This window comes from Muscardinus avellanarius (assembly GCF_963383645.1).
Source record: "Muscardinus avellanarius genome assembly, chromosome: 2".
NCBI classification, from domain to species: Eukaryota; Metazoa; Chordata; class Mammalia; order Rodentia; family Gliridae; genus Muscardinus; species Muscardinus avellanarius.
Window position 1 is genome coordinate 100,060,943 of NC_137787.1, and position 21,113 is coordinate 100,082,055.

Here is a 21,113-nt window from a genome sequence, read left to right on the forward strand (position 1 = left end):
AAACAAAAGGATCACATGTTCCAAGCCAGCTATAGCAACTTAGCAAGATCCTGTTTCACAATAACAAGGGCTGGGGGGTATACCTCAGAGGTAGAACACCTCTGGGTTCAATTCCTGGTACTTCAAAAAAAAAAAAAAAAGAAGGAAAGAAAGAAAAGAAAAGAAAAGCTGGGCATGATGATGCATGAATATAATCCCAGTACTTGAGAGGCTGAGACAAGGGGATACCAGATGTGAGGACAGCCTCAGCAATGAAGCAAGACTCTCAACAACCTAGTGAGATTCTGTTAAGAAAGAAAGAAAGAAAGAAAGAAAGAAAGAAAGAAAGAAAGAAAGAAAGAAAGAAAGAAAGGAGAAAGAAATTTAAAAGGGCTGGTAGCTCAGAAGTACAATGACCCTGGGTTCAATCTCTGGTACCGCAGAGATACATGCACACGTTCACACACGTATTGTTTTACCTTAGATCTTAAAAATGATTGCAAATCATATTTTAAAATTTTTTGTTTGCGGGCGTGGTGGCGCATGCTTGTAATCCCCGCGCTTGGGAGGCAGAGACAGAGAATCGCACAGGTTCGAAGCCAGCCGCGCGCGCTGGCTTAGGAGACCCTGTTTCCAAAATAAAAAATGGTCTGGGAGTGTAGCCCGGAGGTAGAAGGGCTTCCAGGAACCCAAGTACCACCAAAAAAATAAAAACAATTAAAAATTTTTTTGTTTTATTTGTTTTATTGCTGGTGATTAACCCCAGGGCCTTTCACATACTAAGCATGCCCATATCACTGAGCTACACTTGAGCCTGAGGTTTCAGTTTTTAAAGCTGTAATATCTAGGATGGGTAGCTTTGTACTTTAAAGGCCTTCCTTAAGAGAATAGTAGACTCTCTTCAGATGAGTCTAAAGCAGCTAACATGATGTTTATATGCTTCTACAGTCATTATTTTTTCTCTTTTAGTTCCCTCTGCCTCCGCTGTCACTCTTGCCCCTGAGGTCCAGTGTCCTCACTGCCCCCCAAAGTTACAAGTGTTCAAGGGAAAGAGAAAGAAAGATTTCAAGCCTCACCTCTTTCAAACCTAAGCTCTCAGAGCCTGTCCGTGCATCTGATGAGCTTAGTCCATCAAACCACCAGCAGGAAGCCCCACTAAAGAGGATGCTGGAGCAGACTTTCAGGTCTTCTGATAGCTCCATTTGGTCAAGAAACATGTGCTCCTTTCAGAAGGCTCACTATCACAGACAACCTCCAGAGCTGGGGGAGAACTGGAAAACCGAAGGATGGGACACAACCAAAAAATCTCACTTTGAAAAAGGGAAGTCTTTGGTGTCCTTGGAGAATTTTAAGGAAGACTATCTTCCTATTGATAGGAAAGGGGACATTGGATGCCATGGTAGTAAAATGAGAAAAGCAGAGGAAAACTCCCAAGACCTTTCATTAAGAAAGAGAGAGGGTTCAGGAGCCAGAAAGTATGAACAAGATTCAGAAATTGCATGTCCCATTCCAAGCCAACCCCAAGAAGCCCAGCATCCAGAAGTAACTCCAAACGAGGATAAAGAGACAAGAAATGATAAAGTTGCTTCCAAAAGCACTTCATTACCTAAAGGCGAAGTAGTGGAACCAAATAATAGTTTGGAGGAGTTTACAGCACTTGAGAGCTTATGCAGTGTAGTCTCTGATGGCCCCATTGAGAAGCTTCCAGAAGGTCACAGCGACATGGAGGCAGACATACACATATCAATAGCGGAAGAAACCAAACCGGAAGTGAATGGGATGGTGCCTCTTATCCCTATCACTTTCCCTGGAGATGGAGCCCTCAAGGAACCAGCCACAGCCAAACCAAGCCTCCAAAAAAGAAAGAGTGGCAAGCAGATCAACAGCTTCAACATACTGGCACACCGAGACAACGAGAAGCGCAAGGTGACCGCCCACAGAGGTCAGCTGGATCCAAAGTCCAACACAAGCAACAGGACGCCTCGGAATTTTATGATTTCCATTCAAGCTTCTCTTAAGCCTCATCTGAACAAAACTAGCATAAAAACTCAAGTTTTCCCTGCTTTGGAGCTCGTTGACTCCAGGCCCCAGCAACCACCCACGTTTCAAAGGAGAACGCCGCAGGTGGAAAAGAAGCAATCTGCTTACCGGACTCAGAAGTCTAAGAAGCAGTCATTTCCTTGTATATGCAAAAATCCAGGAACAAAAAAGCCCTGCATTCCTCTCCCTGTTCAACCCACAGAGCCAAGACTACATTACCTAGATCTCAAGTACAGTGACATGTTCAAAGAAATCAACTCAACCGCTAATGGACCTGGGATCTATGAGATGTTTGGGACCCCTGTTTATTGTCACATGAGAGAGGCTGAGCGGCATGAAAACAAATATTACCGTGAGCTCTGCTCGGCTCCATCAGGCAGGTTTATCACCCATAAGTGTCGCTCTTCACACAGTGAGAGGAGCAGCAACAGTAGAACAAGACTGTCTCAGAAAAGACCACATATTAAACCTCCAAAGCCTTCGCTTGGCCTTAAACACAAGCCCAAAGGTTTAATTCCTAAAGAAAAGGGTTGCAAAGCTGAAGGCAGCGATCTAGAAGACATTGAAAATGATATCTCAGAACCACACTGGCAGATAAAATCTTCAGGGAACAACTCTCTCTCTTCCAAAGACCAAGATCAGTCCATGAGCCTGGCCTTATCTCCCCAGCAGTTCACTGAGCAGAACGAATTCCTTGCTGCCTTTGATTTATCCATTGTTGAAGAAATCTCTATGGAAGAGTCCACCAGCGGAGACGTTTCCAACGATCAAATACTTGCTGCGAGCCTCAGAGATCTGCAAGAACTTGAAGAACTGCATCACCATATTCCATCTATCCCTTCAGAAGTGAGCCGGACTACACCCAGTGAAAAGAGCTCTAATGAGCTCGTATTTCGAGAAAAGCAGAATACGGCACCTCTTGAGAAAAGAGATGCCGGCCAAACATTAACAAATGATCTAGAGCTTGATGGTGCTTTGGATAAGTCGAAAACACTTGAGAATTTCTCTTTCCAAGAGAAACAAGAAAGTGCATCTTCCCAAACATTTCAATATTGGGTGCAGTCTTTGGATCCTGATAGTTTAGCAGATGAGTCAATCACATGTGAGACATTTGAGAAAACCTTAAATGATGCAAATTCAGTTTCCCAAGACATTCTGGACTCCGTAAATAATGAAGAGCTGACAGATGAGCTGTTAGGTTGTCTGGCTGCAGAACTATTAGCTCTTGATGAGAAAGACAGTAATAACTCTTGCCAAATAATGGCAAGTGAGATGGATCCGGACAACCTAAATTTTGTTTTCAATAGGCAAGGAAATACTACAAAAGAACTGGGAAGAGAGACGACGAGTGTCAAAATACAGGTTGGTATAATTAGAATCAGTTTTATTGGGGTGGAAAAGGACCTCAGAGGCAACCTGGTTTAAACTCCCTATTTTCAGAGGTATCAGGAATCCTAAACAATTAAGTAGTTTTTTTTTTTTTTGTACTGGGGACTGAATGCAGGGGCATTCTACCTTCAAGCTATGCCGGTGCCCTTTTTAAAAATTTGAAACAGGGTCTTAAGTTGCTAAGGTCTTGCTAAGTTGCTGAGGTTGGTCTTGAACCTGCAGTTCTCCCGTCTCAGCTTCCCAAGTATGGGGATTACAAATGTGTGCCACCAAGCCTGACTAACAAGTAGTTTCTTCAAGGTCTCATTGTTTGGATACAACGTTGGAATCCAAGTCTGCTGACTTCCGGGGTAAGATGTTTTCCTTAGGCTGCCTTACTTCTGGAACTTAGCTGTCTTGACATTGCCATGAAACCACTGGGGTAAATAAACATAGCCAAACTATTTAAATATACAATACTTGGGAGACTGAGACAGGAGGAGCATAGGTTCATGACCAGCCTCAGCAATTTAGTAAGACCTTGTTTTGAGATGCTGAAGTACACAATCCTCCTCTACTACTTATATCTTAAAGACAGAAGCTGAGTCTGGTGGCTCATGCCTTTATTCCCAGTTTTAGGGAGGCTGAGACAAGAGGATCACAAGTTTGAAGCCAGCCTATGTAACTTAGCAAAACCCTGTTTCAAAATAAATAAAAACGGCTGGGGGTTTAGCTTGGAGGCAGAGCACTCTTGGGTTAAATTCCCAGCTCTAAAATAATAATAATAATAATAGCGATATTATTATATTATATAATTATTATAAAGACAGAAATAGTATATTAAGCTAAAATATTTATTGAACACTAAGTCAGATCATATCACACTATATCCATACTATATCAAGATCAGGAGTAATTATTTCAAATTGTGGAGAAGATACAAAGTAAATAATTTTACCATAGCTAGGTTTATTGAGGTCTTACCACATATGTGAGAGGCATATTATATTATTTTATGTTTCATAATAGCTCTAGGAGGACCATGGGTACTAATATGCCCCCATGTTGTAGAAGAGGATATTGAAGTCTATAAATCATGTGGCTAAACCGAGTATGGTGCCACATGCTTGTAATCCCAATACTTAGGAGGCTGAGACAGGAGGATCATAGGTTTGAGGCCAGCCTCAGCTACTTAGTGAGGCCCCCCACAACTTAGTGAGACCCTGTTTCAAAATAAAGAATAAAAAATAGGGTTGAGGGTAAGCTTGAAGGTAGAATGCCTTTGAGTTCCTAAAAAAAAAAAAAAAAAAAAAAAAAAAGTGGCGTGTGCCTGTGATCCCAGTACTTGGGAGTCTGAAACAGGATCATAGATTTGAGGTCAGCCTAAGAAAATTAGTGAAACCCTGTTTCAAAATTAAAAAAAAAAAAAAAAAAAAAAGCTGGGCGTGGTGGCGCATGCTTGTAATCCCAGTACTTGGGAGATTGAGACAGGAGGATCATGCAGGTTCAAAGCCAGCCTCAGATACTTAGCGAGACCCTGTTTCCAAATAAAATATAAAAAATAGGCCTGGGAGTATAGCCTGGAGGTAGAAGGCCCCTGGGTTCCATCGCTAGTACCACCAAATAAATAAATGAATAAAAATTTTAAGGGGCTGGAAGTATGGCTTGGAAGTAGAATATGCCTGAGTTTAACCCCCAGTATCCCTACACACACACACACACACACACACACACACACACACACACACGGAGGATTGAAGACTATGTGGCTAGCCAGATCGCCAGACATGGCAGCATAGACCTATAATCTCAGTACTTGGGATATAGGGAAGTCACAGGTTTGAGGCCAGCCTCAGCAACTTGGCAAGACCATCTGCAATTCAGTAAGGCCCTGTTTCAAAATAAAAAAATAGCCAGGGATGGTGGAGCGTGCTTGTAATCTCAGTCATTGGGAGGCTTACAGGTTCAGGACCACCTCAGCAAGTAGTGAGAATCTCATCAACCTAGTGAGACCCTGTTTCAAAATAAAAATAAAATAGGGCTGGGGGTGTGGCTCAGAGGTAAATGGCCCTGGGTTCAATCCCTAGTACCAAACACACACAAACACTAGATAGATGATAGGTAGGTAATAGATGATAGATAGATAGATAGATAGATAGATAGACAGACAGACAGACAGATGATAGATGGATCTGAAGGTGTAACTCAGAGGTAGAATGCCCCTGAGTTAAAAAGTACTGGAAAGAAGCTGGGCATGGTGGCGCACACTTGTAATCCCAGCATTTGGGAGGCTGAGGTAGGAGGATTGTGGTTCGTAGACAGTCTTAGCTACTTAGTGAGGCCCTTTGCAACTCAGTGAGACCCTGTTTCAAACTAAAGAATAAAAAAATAGAATTGGGGTATAGCTCAGAGGTAGAAGTCCCTGGGTTCCATTCCCAGTACTGCAAAAAGAAAAAAAAATGAGTAGAAGAGATCAAAATGAAACATTTTGGGGTCCTGATCAAGCAGTTGGATGAAGTGGTCTAAGTTCTTCAAAGGAATGCTCGTTTCCCTGACGTCTGGGGCAGCGGCTTTCAAGGTTCACCGTGAACACAATTTCCTGGGACCTTGTTAACATGTGGCTGTGGAGTGAGTCTGGCTCAGAGATGATGCAAATGCAGCTGGATTACAGACCCTCCTCTGAGCGGTAAGGGTCTTCAAGGATTGTGGACCCTCCTCTGAGCGGTAAGGGTCTTCAAGGATTGTGGACCTTCAGTCTTTTTTTTTGTACTGGGGAACACAGGCCATTCCACCTCCAAGCTTCCATCTTGCCCTTTTTATTTTTTATTTTGAAACAGCATCTAATTAAGTTTCTGAGGCTGGCCTCAAACTTGCGATCCTCTTGTCTCAGCCATCTAAGTACCAGGATTACAGGTGTGCACCAACATGCTGGGCTCCTTCAGTCTATTCTGGCCAGTCTTGGTCTCCTAAATTCCTCTGTGTGTGTGTGTGTGTGTGTGTGTGTGTGTGTGTGTGTGTGTGTGTGTGTGTGATATGCTGTGCATGCACACATGTATATTTATGGATTACATATTTTTATTTTATGTGTATGTACAATTTATGAGTGCAGATACGTGTATAAGAATGTGTGTGTGTGTTCAGTTATATGTATGCTCCTCTTTCTAAGCTTGTTTGTCTTTAGGAGCAAGTTGACCAGGATGTTGGGAATTTTGGGTGGCCAAGGCTGAGGAGACGATAGAACTCACATAATCTCTCATACCGGAGACTGTGAAAGGCCATTCTCAAAAGACAGTGATCAGGCCGGGCATGGTGGCGCACGCTTGTAATCCCCATGCTTGGGAGGCAGAGACAGGAGGATTGCGCTGGTTCGGAGCCAGCTACGCTGCCTTAGGAGACCCTGTTTCCAAATAAAAATATAAAATAGGTCTGGGAGTGTAGCCCAGAGGCAGAAGGGCTTCCAGGAACCCCAGTACCACCAAAAAAAAAAAAAAAAAGACAGTGATCAGTATCCTGCAGGTCCATGTGGGCCCAGAGACCATCAGGCCTTCCTCCTAGAAAATGTGCAAAGCAACACTGGGCATGGTGGTGCACACCTGTAGTCCCAGTGCTTGAGAGGCTTGAGATAGGAGGATTGCAAGTTCAAGGTCAGTGTGCAGTAACTTAGTGAGATCCTGTTTCAAAATGAAAAAATAGGGTTGGGGGTGTAGCTCAGAGGTAGATGGCCCTTGGGTTCAATTCCTAGTACCCTTCTCCCCCAAACAAACCTAAGACAAAAATAAAAAATAGCCGGGCGTGGTGGCGCACGCTTGTAATCCCTGCGCTTGGGAGGCAGAGACAGGAGGATTGCGCAGGTTCAAAGCCAGAGACCCTGTTTCCAAATAAAAATATTAAAAAATAGGTCTGGGAGTGTAGCCCGGAGGTAGAAGGGTTTCCAGGAACCCCAGTACGACAAAAAAAAATTATAAAAATATACAAGGCAAAATGAAACTTAGGAATGTGTACAATTAATAAGGTTTAAATATACAACTGAGATACCACTTGATCACTCTGGGGAAATCTGTATGTCTGGAAGTTACCTGTGAACAGTAAGAACAGCCACTGACAGGTACATCTGAGAGGAAGACTCCACGGTGCTCTCCACCCCTTCCTCTACCCCAACGACCCAGGCTTTAGTGCTGATCTTTCTTCTTGTCTCATTTTCCCAGAGGTATAGTAATGGGTTCAGTATATACGAGAGGGAGGAGAAATTTCTCAACTCAAATGGAAAAAAGACATTTTCTGGAAATAGTTTAAAGCATGAAGAACCTATCCTGTGGACCAAGGGTGACATCCTTGGGAGAGGAGCCTATGGCACAGTAAGTTACATTGAAAACTCCAAATCAGAACTCTCTGCCCCTCCTTGGCCTTTCTGTTCACTAGCCCTGCTCCCAGACCCTCCTGTCCACATTCTTACTTAGAACGTGTTCAGTTGGAAGTAACAGAAAGCCCAATCAAATGGGTTTGAGGGAGAGGACACATTACTTTATGCACCTGAAAGGTTGTGAAGTTGATCTGTCACTGGGCATAGATGGCTTCAGGGTCCAGCCATGTCCTCAGGATATCTCCTTCTGCCTCTCCTTCTTGGGCTCTTGGTGGGACAGTGGCCATTGCATTCCTAGCCTCTTGTTAGTCCAGGTTCAAGCCCAGGGGAGAAAAATTTTTTCTTTAGTAGCTAAAGACCAGAAATTGGGAGAATCATAGCTGGGTGGCAAAACCAAAAAGGTAAAGAGAAGACTGACCCCCAAATACGACCTGTATAGTTTCTATCTGGGGGCATTTCTGGAACCAGTAAGCTGGAGAGACACAAAACCAGAGATCACGTTGTGAGGGTGCCTGCCAGGACCTGCCTGCTTCCTCCCCAGGGAGCTTTAGGTCTGACCCTATTTCACCATTCAGCGAGGAGCTTTTCCAAACCACTACATAATGTAGTCATCAAAGAAATCTGTGAGACAAATACTGTTACCTCAGACTTACAGATGAGAAAAACTGAAGTCAAAAGGATCACCAACCTACCCAAAGTTATATGGCCAGGGAATGGTGAAGCCAGACTACTAATCAAACCAGGACGCTGGATTCCAAGCCAGTGTGACTTACCCATTCACCACACTGCTGCCATCCCTGTCATAGCTTCACTGGAACACAGAATTTATTTAGCTACTTTGCATTTAGGTGAGGATACATCAACTTAGAGGAAGATAGCATTTTGGAGAAGAAGTCAAATGTCACATAAGGATGTAAACATGTCATTATATCACTTAAATATAATAATAAGATACTGGTTTGCTTTTAGGTATACTGTGGTCTTACCAGCCAAGGGCAGCTAATAGCTGTAAAACAGGTGTCTCTGGATACCTCTGATCAATTGGCTACTGAAAAAGAATACCGAAAACTACAGGAAGAAGTGGATTTGCTTAAAGCACTAAAGCATGTCAACATTGTGGCCTATTTGGGGACATGCTTGGAAGAGAACACTGTAAGCATTTTCATGGAGTTTGTTCCTGGAGGCTCAATCTCGAGTATTATAAACCGTTTTGGGCCATTGCCCGAGATGGTGTTCTGTAAATACGCAAAACAGATTCTGCAAGGTGTTGCTTATCTCCATGAGAACTGTGTGGTCCATCGAGATATCAAAGGGAATAATGTGATGCTCATGCCAACTGGAATAATAAAACTCATTGATTTTGGCTGTGCCAAGCGTCTGGCTTGGGCAGGCTTAAATGGCACACACAGTGACATGCTGAAATCCATGCATGGAACTCCATATTGGATGGCCCCAGAAGTCATCAATGAGTCTGGCTATGGAAGGAAATCAGATATCTGGAGCATCGGCTGCACTGTGTTTGAGATGGCCACAGGGAAGCCTCCACTGGCTGCCATGGACAGGATGGCCGCCATGTTTTACATCGGAGCCCACCGAGGGCTGATGCCGCCTCTTCCAGACCGCTTCTCAGAAAGCGCAGTCGACTTTGTGCGCGTGTGCCTGACTAGGTAAGAAACAAAATGTGAAGAGGAGAATAAATGCTTAGAGTTTTGGGGCAGCTGACAACTGCCTTGCAGTTTGTGACCCATTAAAAGCTCTATTTCAAGCTGGGCATGAAACAGTTCTTGGGAAGCTGAGACAGGAGGATCATAGGTCCCAGGACAGCTCAGCAATGTAGAAAAACTCCCAGCAAGCTAGCAGAGACCCTGTTTCAATAATAATTTTTAAAAAGCCAGGTGTGGTGACACACACTTGTAATCCCAGTTCTTGGGAGGCTGAGATACGAGGATTGCAGGTTCCCAACCAGCTTCAGATATTTAGTGAGACCCCTCACAACTTAGTGAGACCCTGTTTCAAAATAAAGAATAAAACATAGGGTTGGGGGTGTGGCTCATAGGTAGAATAACCCTGGGTTCAATTTCCAGTATGGAACAAAAATAGGCTGGGGGTGGGGCTCAGAGGCAAAGGTAGAATACCCCTGGATTCAATCCCCAGTTCTGAAATGAATGAATGAATCCTTAGGTTCAATTCCCAAGACCGTGTGTGTGTGTGTGTGTGTGTGTGTGTGTGTGTGTGTGCACGCACACACACACACACACACACACAGCTCTCTCTTTTATGAAATTAAGGAGTGATTTTATGTGGAAAGTAATCATGACTAGCCATATTGAATGGTTTTCATTGTTGTATCAGGGTATAAGAGGCAATACTTCAAGTACAAGTTGCTTCAATGAAATGTCTTATCAGGTCTTAACAGTAGTTTCCCAAATCACTGGGTTTGCAAAATTTGCTAAAGACCTACTTATTTACATCTTTCCAAGAGTTGGCTATGGTGAAATGACATAACCTTGCATTTATTTATTTATTTATTGTGGTACTCTGACCTTGCATTAATTAATTAATTAATTGTGGTACATGGGGATTGAACCCAGGGAAATTCTACCTCTGAGCTATACTCTCTGAACTATTTATTTATTTATTTATTTATTGTTGTTGTTGTGCTGGGGATTGAAATGAGGAGCTATATCCCCTCAGCTCTATTTTATTTTTTTATTTTGACACAGGGTCTCCCTAGGTTGGTGAGTGTCACTACTTGCTGAGGCTGTTCTTGAACCTATGATCCTCCTGTCTCAGCTTCCCAAATACTGGGATTACAGGAGTGTGCCACCACATCCGGCTCCTTTTTTATTTCTCATTTTGAAATAGGGTCTAAGTTGCCGAGAGTCTTGCTAAGTTGACTTAAACCTGCAATCCTACTGTCTCAGCCTCCTAAATACTGAGAGTACAGGCATGTGTTAATATATCCAACCCTTATATTTATTTTTTATTAATTAACTATTTTTTGTTGATATTGGGGATTGAACCTAGAGGCATGTTACCACTGAGCTACATCCCAGATCTTTTGTTTTGAGATAGGATCTTAATAAGTTGCTCAGGCTGGCCTTGAACTTGCCATCCTCTTAAATACCTAGGATTACAAGTGTGTGCCACCATACCTGTGGCTTACATCATCTGGCATTTAAAGTGAAGGAAACATTTTGAGTCAAAAAAACAAATCTCAAGAATCAAGTAGGGATAAGTATTGGGGGAGCACACTAAGAAAACTTTTGTTGTCTTTATCTTCTCATATCTAGGGAATAAAATTCTGAGAAAATGCTATAGCTAGCTGGGTGTGGTGGCGCACGCTTGTAATCTCAGCATTCAGGAGGCTGAGACTGCAGGATCACGGTTCTGGGACAGCCTCAGCTACTTAGTGAGGTCCTTTGCAACTCAGTGAGACCCTGTTTCAAAATAAACAATAAAAAAACAGAGCTGGGGGTGTATCTTGGAGGAATGCCCCTGGGCTCCATCCTAATTACCCCCCCCAATGCTATAACTATAAAGGATCAAGGCAGAATGCCCCTGAGTTCAATCCCCAGTACCACCACAAGCAGTAAGTTGTGTGGTTTTCAAACCACTACACCTGGCTCACAGTTCACACCTGGCCCGGTTCCACTCCTTTTCTTTAATGCCCTTTGTGAGCTAGGTGTGGTGGTGCATGCCTATGATCCCAGGGCTTGGGAGGCTGAGACAGGAGGATTGCAAGTTCCAGGACAGCTTCAGAAACTTAGGGAGACCCTTCACAACTTAGTGAAACCCTATTTCAAAATAATAAATATCATAGCTGGGAGTGTAGCTAGAAGATAGAATGCTCCTGGGTTCAATCCCCAGTACCACCACTACCACCACCAACAAAGCAAACAAACAAAAAACTAAACACAAACAAACAAAAAACAAAAGAGAAAGAGTGGAATCTTTCCTGGCTTTTCTTTTGAACTGCTGCTTCATAAACTAACCAAATATACAACTTGTACCACTAATAATAAATTAACAGAGTTGTGAAGGTTAAGTGAAATGGTGTATATAAACTGCTTTGCACTGTATGGTACACACAATTAGGACTTCATAGTTAACAGTCAGGGAGAAGACTGACACACGTATACAATTACCTCCTGAAATTCTATAGTAAAGACCCTATGGGCGCTAGCATCTCACCTGCTGCCAACAGGACAGTCCTTGAAGGTGTGGATAGCCAGAAATTAAACAGTGAGGCACTCGCTAAAGGTTCAAAACCAGAGGATCAGGTATAGACCAGGAGCAGATCTTGAACTGAACCAGAGTGGCCCTGGGGAAGCAGAATAGGTTGGGATGGAGTACTGCTCTGGGCAGAATGAAAGTTCTGGGTGCTCTGGGCAGAATGAAAGTTCTGGGAAATCAGGTCAAGGAGTTTAGCGTTGTTACAGTGTGCAGTGAGAAGGAGGAATTAAAGTCTGCATTTGTGTCAAGCGTACATTGCGGGCACATGACCGGGTGCCTCTTTGAACGTGTTTTCTCGTCTTAGGGACCAGCATGAGCGACCTTCTGCTTGCCAGCTCCTGAGGCACTCCTTCTTGAAGTCACGGAACACACAAGACTTTCTCCCCAGAAAGTAGATGCTCTGTCATTGCTTCATTGTGGGAAATGACGGCTAAGACCTTTGCTTTTCTATTGGAAATCCAGTCTAATCCAACTCGACCAGATCCCACAGCTGCACCAACTGACTTAAATGAGCTGCCTCAAGCTGCAGGCATGATTATCCTGTGTAGGACAAAAGAAACAATTTCAGTGTTTCCTGTTTTGATTGTCCAGGAACTACAGCCTCTATTGCGGTATGTTTTTCCTTTAAATTTTGGCCTCTCAGTTTGTAATATTTTTAGTTTTAAATAAATTATATAAACAACTTACATTATCTTGCCTGGTGACTATGGATGCTTACTTATTTCTTGGGGAGGAGATTCGGGGAGGTGGAAAGGTAAGTGAAAAGAGAGTCTAGATTCCGTTTACTTTGGCAGCAATCCTAACCCTGAAGATTCAAGGAGCCTCAAGGTGTAAGAGGAGGCAATGTCCTTGACATTCAATTATGAGAAGGTTCCCATCTCCTCAGAAGTCTCCAAAAGGTTGGACTATTTAAGTAAAAGCGGAGCCATACATCTCAGGCTGCTTTCTCTGAAATGTACACATAGGATTTGACAGCTTTACCTCCCCATGTCTAGAACTAGCTATGCCTCAGCTAGCTGGAAGGACAAAAGCTAATTCTGTCAAGGGGAGAATGAGTCAACAGTATAAACTTTTCAGAGACCTTTGGTCACTTCGTGGGTATGAAGGTCATCCTCGCTGGGTCATTTTTCAAACTTTTTTTTTTTTTTTTGGTACTGAGTACTGAACTCTATCCTTGAGCTCATCCCCAGCTCCTTTTTATATTTTGTTTTGAAGCATGATCTCACTAGGTTGCTGAGTCTCCTTGAACCTGCAATCCTCCTGTCTCAACTTTTCGAGTACTGGGATTACAGAACTGTGCCATCAGGCCAGGTTCAACCACTTCCGTTTCTGAACACTGGTAAGAGAATTATTACAAGCCCTTTTAAGTTGGTGAACTATTTATTTAAGGTTTCCATTACTGCAGATTTACCCACAAAACTTGACACTTATTGTTGTAAGATACATCCACAGGGTGTGCGTGTGTGTGTGAGATACTGGGGATTAAACCTACCTCTGGGTCTCACCCCCGGCGCTTTTTATTCTTTAGTGCTGGGGGTTGAACCTAGGGGTGTTCTACCTCTGAGCTACACTCCCAGCCTTTAAAAAAAAAAAAAAATTTCAAACAGGTCTTGCTAAGTAGCTGAGACAGGTCTTGAACCTGTGATCCTTCTGTCTCAGCCTCCCAAGTACTAGGATTACAGGCAGGTGACACTGCACCAACCAGATTTATTTTTTATTTTTTTGTGGTACTAGGGGTGGAACCCAGGGGCTTTCTACCTCCAGGCTATACTCCAAGCCCTATTTATATTTTACTTGGAAACAGGGTCTCACTAAATTGCTGAGAGCCTAAGTAGCTGAGGCTGGCTTCGAACCTGCGTGATCCTCCAGTCTCAGCCTCGGAAGCACGGGGATTACAAGCATGCACCACCACGCCTGGCTCCTCCTCCTTTTTCATAGTTACTGTGTCTATAAGTATTCAGGTTGGCTGGGCCCAGTAGTGCTCTCTTGGTAATTCTAGCTATTTCAAAGGCGGATTACAAGTTTGAGGCCAGCCTAAGCAATTCAGTGAGAATTTACCTCAAAACTAATAGGGCTAGAGCCCTGGGCTCAATTCCCAGTTGGGGAAGGAAGTAGTATTCATTTGTAAAGCATCTTTAATGCAAAAACTTGTGCAGAATTACAGATGTTCATTGTCACTGTATTTAATCCAGCAAGACTTCAGCTGTTAAAAGTCAAAAAAAGAAACTTGTACTTTTTTAAAAAAAGGTTTCCAGATGATCTAACTTAAAAACCCCTGATATAGGTCCCTTAATCTTGACTGGTAACCAATTTAGAAAGTTTTTGTGTATACCATTACATTGTGTAATTTTTTTTTTTTTTTTTTTGTGGACCAGGGATTGAACCCAGAGTTACATCCCTGGTCTTATTTTACTTTATAATTTTAAAACAGGGTCTCACAAGGCCGGGCGTGGTGGCGCACGCTTGTAATCCCCACGTTTGGGAGGCGGAGACAGGAGGATCGTGCAGATTCGAAGCCAGCTGTGCTAGTATATAAAAAAATAGGTCTGGGAGTGTAGCCTGGAGGTAGAAGGGCTTCCAGGAACCCCAGTATTACCAAAAACAAACAAAACAAAACAAAACCCAGGGTCTAAATTGCTGAGGATGGTCATGAACCTGTAATCCTCCTGTCAGCCTCCCCAGAACTGGGATTACAACTGTGCTTGGCTACATTGTGTAAAATTTAAACAGCAAACAGTCCTAAGGAAAGGTATTAATACTTGAGATGCCAAGACACCTCAAAATTGTGAAAAACCATGGCTAAAATCCACTGAATGATTGAGGAATGATCAGTTTGATATCAGTTGAATAAATTCAGGCAGTTGCTTCTAAAAACTGACTTGAAAGATCAAAGAAAACGGATCCTGGGTGTGTACAGGGCCATCTGAAAGGTCTGAATCAAGCCTTTAATTCAAGCACGGCAATATAAAACCCCTCCTGAGTGAAGTTCTGTTAATCTGGAGATGGTGTTATCAGGCAGATAATATACTGGTACTAAAATAAAAACACATGATTTCTTCTATTGTGCTGAAAACTGCAGCGCAAGAAAAATAAAAGAGAAAAACAATGGACCTGGATGAAATTTTTTAATTTTTTGTGGTATTGGGGATGGAACATCCCCAATGGGGCATTCTACCTCTGCACTATACCCCCAGTAGCCCTATTTTTTTCTTTTCTTTTTTTGTGTGTGGCACTGGGGTTCCTGGAAGCCCTTCTATCTCTGGGCTACACTCCCAGACCTATTTTATATTTTTAAATTTGGAAACAGGGTCTCTTAAGCCAGTGCGGCTCACTTCGAACCTGTGCAATCCTCCTGTCTCCGCCTCCCAAGCACGGGGATTACAAGCGTGCATGCGCCACCACACCTGGCCAGCAGCCCTATTTTTTATTTTGAAACAGGGTCTCACTGAGTTGCAAAGGACCTCCCTAAGTAGCCAAGGCTGCCTTTGAACTATGATCCTCCTGTCTCAGCCTCCCAAATGCTGGGATTTACAAGCATGCGTCACCATGCCCAGCCTGGATGAATTTTTGAATTTGAACTTTGAAAGGTTCTTAAGTAAAACCTACACCACTTGCTACATGCTAACAGACTAAGCCCTTAGTTGGTGTCACCAACAGGACAAATCTTATTTGTGACTTAAAAAAGATGTTTGAATCTTTTTAAAGAGGAAATAGTTTTCTTATGCTAATTCTATTCTATTGAATTTATTGCAACTAGCTTTTACTTTCTTTAGAAGGGGAAGGCACAGGAAAATCAGTGGAAGAAAACAGCAATAAAAAAGAAACAGCATACTGATACCTTGTGGAGAACTAGAAGGCACAAACGTCAAGTAATTCAGCCAGGCAGTGGCACATAATTGTAACCCCAGCATTTGGGAGGCTGAAACAAGGAGGATCGCGGTTCACGGACAGCCTCAGCTACTTAGTGAGGCCCTTCACAACTCAGTGTTTAAAAAAAAAAAAAAAAAAAGCCGGGCGTGGTGGCGCACGCTTGTAATCCCTGAGTTAGGGAGGTGGAGACAGGAGGATCGCGCAGGTTCAAAGCCAGCACGGCTGGCTTAAGAGACCCTGTTTCCAAACAAAAATATAAAAAACAGGTGTCGGGGACTGTAGCCCTGAGGTAGAAGGGCTTCTAGGAACCCCAGTACCACAATAAAAAAAAAAAAATCAAGTAATTGATCCAAGGTCCTTCCTTTAGTAAGTGAACATGAGCCATCTATCCCACAGGCTGTGATACATGAGTTACTCCAGGAACTGACTTCCCACATCTCCCAGAGACAAAGTTATTTCTAATTCACGATAATTTAACAAGACATATTAGAGCCTGGATTTATGTTGTCAATAAATTTTATTCATAATTCCTCATATAGAGACTGAGAGGCTGAAATTCAATGACTAATTCATGCCAGTATACACACACATTACTGTTTTGGATTTTCTTTCAGCAAATATCTCATATAATTGTCTTTGGGGGCCTTGAGTACATTCAGAAAATGACAATGAATTCCTAAACACTGTTTATAACAAATGAGTACTTGTCTAGTTTTTCTAATCAAAAGACTTTGCCTGAAAAATCTACCTCAAGACCAGGAAAGGTACTCATTAGTAAGAATGTACTCATTAGTAAACAATGGGCAAATCAAATAAAACTATTAAATGAAATGGGATTTTAAGTGAGTCTTCCTCTTAAAAGTTGGAAATAAAAGGAAATTAGGCTTCAGGTTTTACTTTTTAAAATAAATGTATCACGTTGAATGGATTATGTTACCTTTATGAGAATTATTCCTACTCATGCAAACTTCAGCTCACCTTGCCCATCCACCTACTTAAAGAATGTCAGGCAAAAATGATAATTACAGAATAGAAAAAGGGAAGCCAGAAGCAAAAGCAGGGAGAAGGGGAAATTGGCTATTGAGTGAAAAATGAACACATTATCAGAGCTAAAAACTTAAGAGCACTTCAGTCCCACTGACAAGATCATATTGTAAAGATAGATGTTCTAGGCAAACTTCTTTTACAAAACAAGCAAACTTTTGTCTTGGCTTACATCTGTTATCTTACCACAGTCAAACTGCCCACTGATTTCAGTTTTTTTTTTTTTTTTCCCCTGGCACTGGGAATGGAACCCAGGGGCATTCTACCTCCGAGATCCACTCCTAGCCCTATTTTTTATTCTTTATTTTGAAAGAGGGTCTCACTGAGTTGCAAAGAGCCTCACAAAGTAGCTGAGGCTGGCCGTGAACCGTGATCCCCCCCCCACACCTGGCTCTTATTTCAGCTTTTTTTTTTTTTTTTTTTTTTTGTGGTACTGGGGATGGAACCCTTCTACCTCCAGGCTGCACTCCTAGACCTATTTTATATTTTATTTGGAAACAGGGTTGCTTAAGCCAGTGAGGCTGGCTTCGAACCTGCCTGATCCTGTCTCTGCCTCCCAAACGCGCGGGGATTACAAGCCTGCACCACCACGCCTGGGTTCAGATATTTTAACTCTTTCTTTACAGATGTTAGCATGTGAACAAAACAACAAAAACCCAGAAATATCCTTTTCCCAAAAATGACAAATTCTAAAATATCTAACCAATCAAGTGTACATATGAGCTAGATGTGGTTTCACTGTAATCCTAGTAGCAGGGAGGCTGAGACAGAAGGTTCAAAGTCAGCCTCAGCAACTTAGCAAGACCTTAAAACAACTTAGTGAAACCCTATTTAAAAGGGGGGGGGGGTTGGGCTATAGTTTGAAGGAAAAATGCCCCCGTGTTGAATCCTCTGTACTCCCCTCCACACAAAAAGTGTATACACAATGTGTAATATTCATATATTCATGCATAATACATAAACAAGTGTTTTACTTCTAAGACTGAGGAATGAAAACCAGCAATTTAAATTCTTAAATATAAAAGAAAATGTGCTTGAGATCTTTTAAGGCAAGATATTGGTAACAAAAGGATCTTATGTTTTTATGTTGGTTTTCTGAAGTAGACTTCAACTCGTTACTTCTATTTAGTTCAAAGAGGATAGATAGGTCAGAAAGGTAAAGGATCCTATATAATTATAGTCTTTTGGTACAAAGTAATATAAACATGAGTTTTCTCAAGAAAACATACATCTTGATAGAAGTTTTAAAATGACTCTGAATAACTTGAACAAATTCATACACACAGAGAAAGATCAGAATGCACATGCAATGGGTTTCTAAGAGAAACCAAGGGTAGGGTGTATTACTTTTCTGTATTTAAATACCTGCAACAAGGAAATTGCAAGGTCTTAATCTAATTGGATACCATCACCACTTTTGTAAAGTAGGGCTTTGAAAATATTATCAATATCCCTATTCCTAAATATGAACAAGCACTGCTTTGGTTTGGAAAATACCTTATTTAAAAGTAGCTAAGGCAAATATTTATGGGGCATAGCTCAATATTGGAAAACTAGTTGAAAGAGGCAGAAGTAAAACCTTTCTTTGTAATGTGCTTCTGCATAAAGGTAACAAACAAATCTGCAGTCTGGGAAGAACACATTTAAAAATGAATCACTCTTTTATAAGATGTTTAAAGATAATGCTTTTTAATATTGCAAATATTTTTAAAAATCTCATCAAAAATGTATCATCTTAACAGTACTTTGCACATGTGGAATTTCATACCTAAATTTGATGATACTATTTTGGTTTATTTATGGCTACTTACAAGAAGACTCAGTAATAATGTCCATTTATTTGTCTGAGACTTTTTCTTTGGTAGAGCCTAATGTTAGGACCAGGCAGATGAACTATTTTATGCAAAAAAGATGTTTGAAGCAAATTCATAGCAATATGAGTTATAAAGGTTTCTGTTTAATAGAAATAAAACTTAAGAGGATTTCCACACTTATCCCCATTATGGTTTTGGAAGCTTAATATCCTGTTCAGAGGTTAAAGAGTTTGAACAGCTCACACGATCCTGTAAAAATCACAACTGGCTGCCCTTTAATAATAAATAAAGTCATTGTAAAGAATTACATTTACAGAGTGAAAAGTGAATACATAGCATTTCAAATTCAATTTTGGAAGTACTAATTAAGTACTGACCCATAACAATATACACTAGCTATCTTTTTTTAACTGTCCATCATTAGCACCAATAGATTCAACAAAATTACCTTTATTCCCACACCTCAAAACAATTCTGCAAGTTCTTAGTGAAGTTTAACTATAGTCACAGACCTTAAATATTCACATTGTTTTCTATGTCATACTGAAAATAAGTTCACTACTTTTCTGGATATTCTTTACAAAATCTTATTAAAATTCCTGGTATTATCCCCAATTATACAGTAGCACAACCACCCTATGTCATTTCACATGATAGCTCTGTAGAGGTTTCACATCTAAATTACCAAGAACAAAACCCTTCCCTCCCTCATCTTGCATTCATCTTAATTCTATACTAGTCCTTGGATTATGTACCACTGTAAAAGTATAACTGTATCAAAATTACCATGTTATGGATACAATTATACCATACAGAGCAACAAAGTTACATATAATGACAAAGATTACTAAAGGTATGCAAGACGAGAACAAATGTGGACATGCTAGCTGGCAAAGGCCCTAGAATAGTTTCCCAAGTTCAAATAACATTGACAAAATAATAAACAATTATCTTAAAAATCATAAGCTACTGGCAAATTAGGTAACTGCTAACTAAAAGTAGAGCACAGAATAAACTCTAATATTTACAACCACAACATACTTGAGTAAAATTACAATTGTGCACATATCAGTGGCTTTGTAACAAAAATAGTTCATATACACAGAGGAAAAATTAAGACAGTTTTCAGTTCAACAGAAGAATCCAACTCATCACAAAAATACCCAACAGCTCAAAGGTTTACCACAGAACAAGTTCAAGAGTAGTTGATAAACAAGAGCCATACTACAGGTGTTTAAGACGAAAACAAGTTAAAGTCTATCAAGAGTCAGATGACTGTGCAAACTTAACCTCAACAGGAATATACTGAGATGTGCAAACAAATGTAAAACCTCCACTAGTTTGACTGGAGGTTGACAGGGTTTCTTTTTTTCCCCTTACAGAGCTGATATCAGCCATATGCTATAAATACAGGTACAATGCACAGTCAGTGATCGTTTTATTGTTAGAATATAAAAGAATCAAGAGAACATGGGTTTAATTCATTTTTATAAGGAAGACTGCATTTACCTGAAAGTGAAATATGGCATCACACACAAACACGCTTCAGGGGAGAAGTATATTGAAGAATATGGTGTTATTCTGAATACTAAAGGAAAAGTGATCCCTGTTTACTGTTAAAATATGTAGTGTTAAAAGTTCTTTAAGGACAAACTTACTAATTATTCACTAAGTAAGTTTTGATGAATTTAGTTTCAAATCACAGTAATTCACATAACCATTATTAATAGCTGTTTTATAGTACTGCAGCAAGCCAACAAACATTTAAATGCACTTCACATCAAGAGTATGTAAACTTTGTTTCCTCTTCAAGCCTTCAGAAATGAGGGGCTATTTCAGTAGCCAATCTAGTCAGAACCTCTGAAGGCAGAAACCGAGTGCCTCACAGTGTAAAGGACCATCTGCGGCACTGCATACCCATCTGGTAGTGAAGTGTCCCCTTCAATGGCTTCCAGTAAGGCCTAGAGTTTAAGGTTAAAATGAAAAGTGCCACCTTTACTTTAGATTAGTGATGGACTCTGACAAGAGAAAATAAAGTTATTCTGTATATTGTTATACTTACAAGCAGCTCCAATCCTGAGTATTTATGGTAATATCTAAACATACAAAAATGTATGTACATTTTTCTCCACTTTCTTGTAAACAGTTGTCAGCATACTGTTTTATCCCTTTATCATTGAAACATGCAAATCATACATACAAGTATAAATACATAAAAGAAAACAATTTACACTCATTCAAAAGCCAAGCAACAACAAAAATAGCTACAGTATTCAAATTATAAATAATGAATGCTTGAGGCATCTTATATTCCTAGAAGCAGCCAGCCATTCATCCTAATGTTCTTAGCTGCAATTGTAGAAATACTGAGTTTTGCACCTTCCATGCTTTTACAGTATTTA

General features: G+C 41.1%; 1 protein-coding gene across 1 annotated transcript in view; it reads left to right on the forward strand.

The window, feature by feature from the left end:
- MAP3K19 (mitogen-activated protein kinase kinase kinase 19) overlaps positions 1-12,378 on the forward strand; it is a gene marked incomplete at both ends in the record, with an annotated part of 80,863 nt that extends 68,485 nt beyond the window's left edge. Inside the window, 4 exons of the mRNA XM_080689399.1 lie at positions 949-3,381; positions 7,593-7,742; positions 8,717-9,414; positions 12,288-12,378. Coding sequence (XP_080545525.1) covers positions 949-3,381; positions 7,593-7,742; positions 8,717-9,414; positions 12,288-12,378 — 3,372 coding nt within the window. The remainder of the gene's footprint in view (positions 1-948; positions 3,382-7,592; positions 7,743-8,716; positions 9,415-12,287) is intronic.
- Between the last annotated feature and the right edge of the window lie 8,735 nt (positions 12,379-21,113).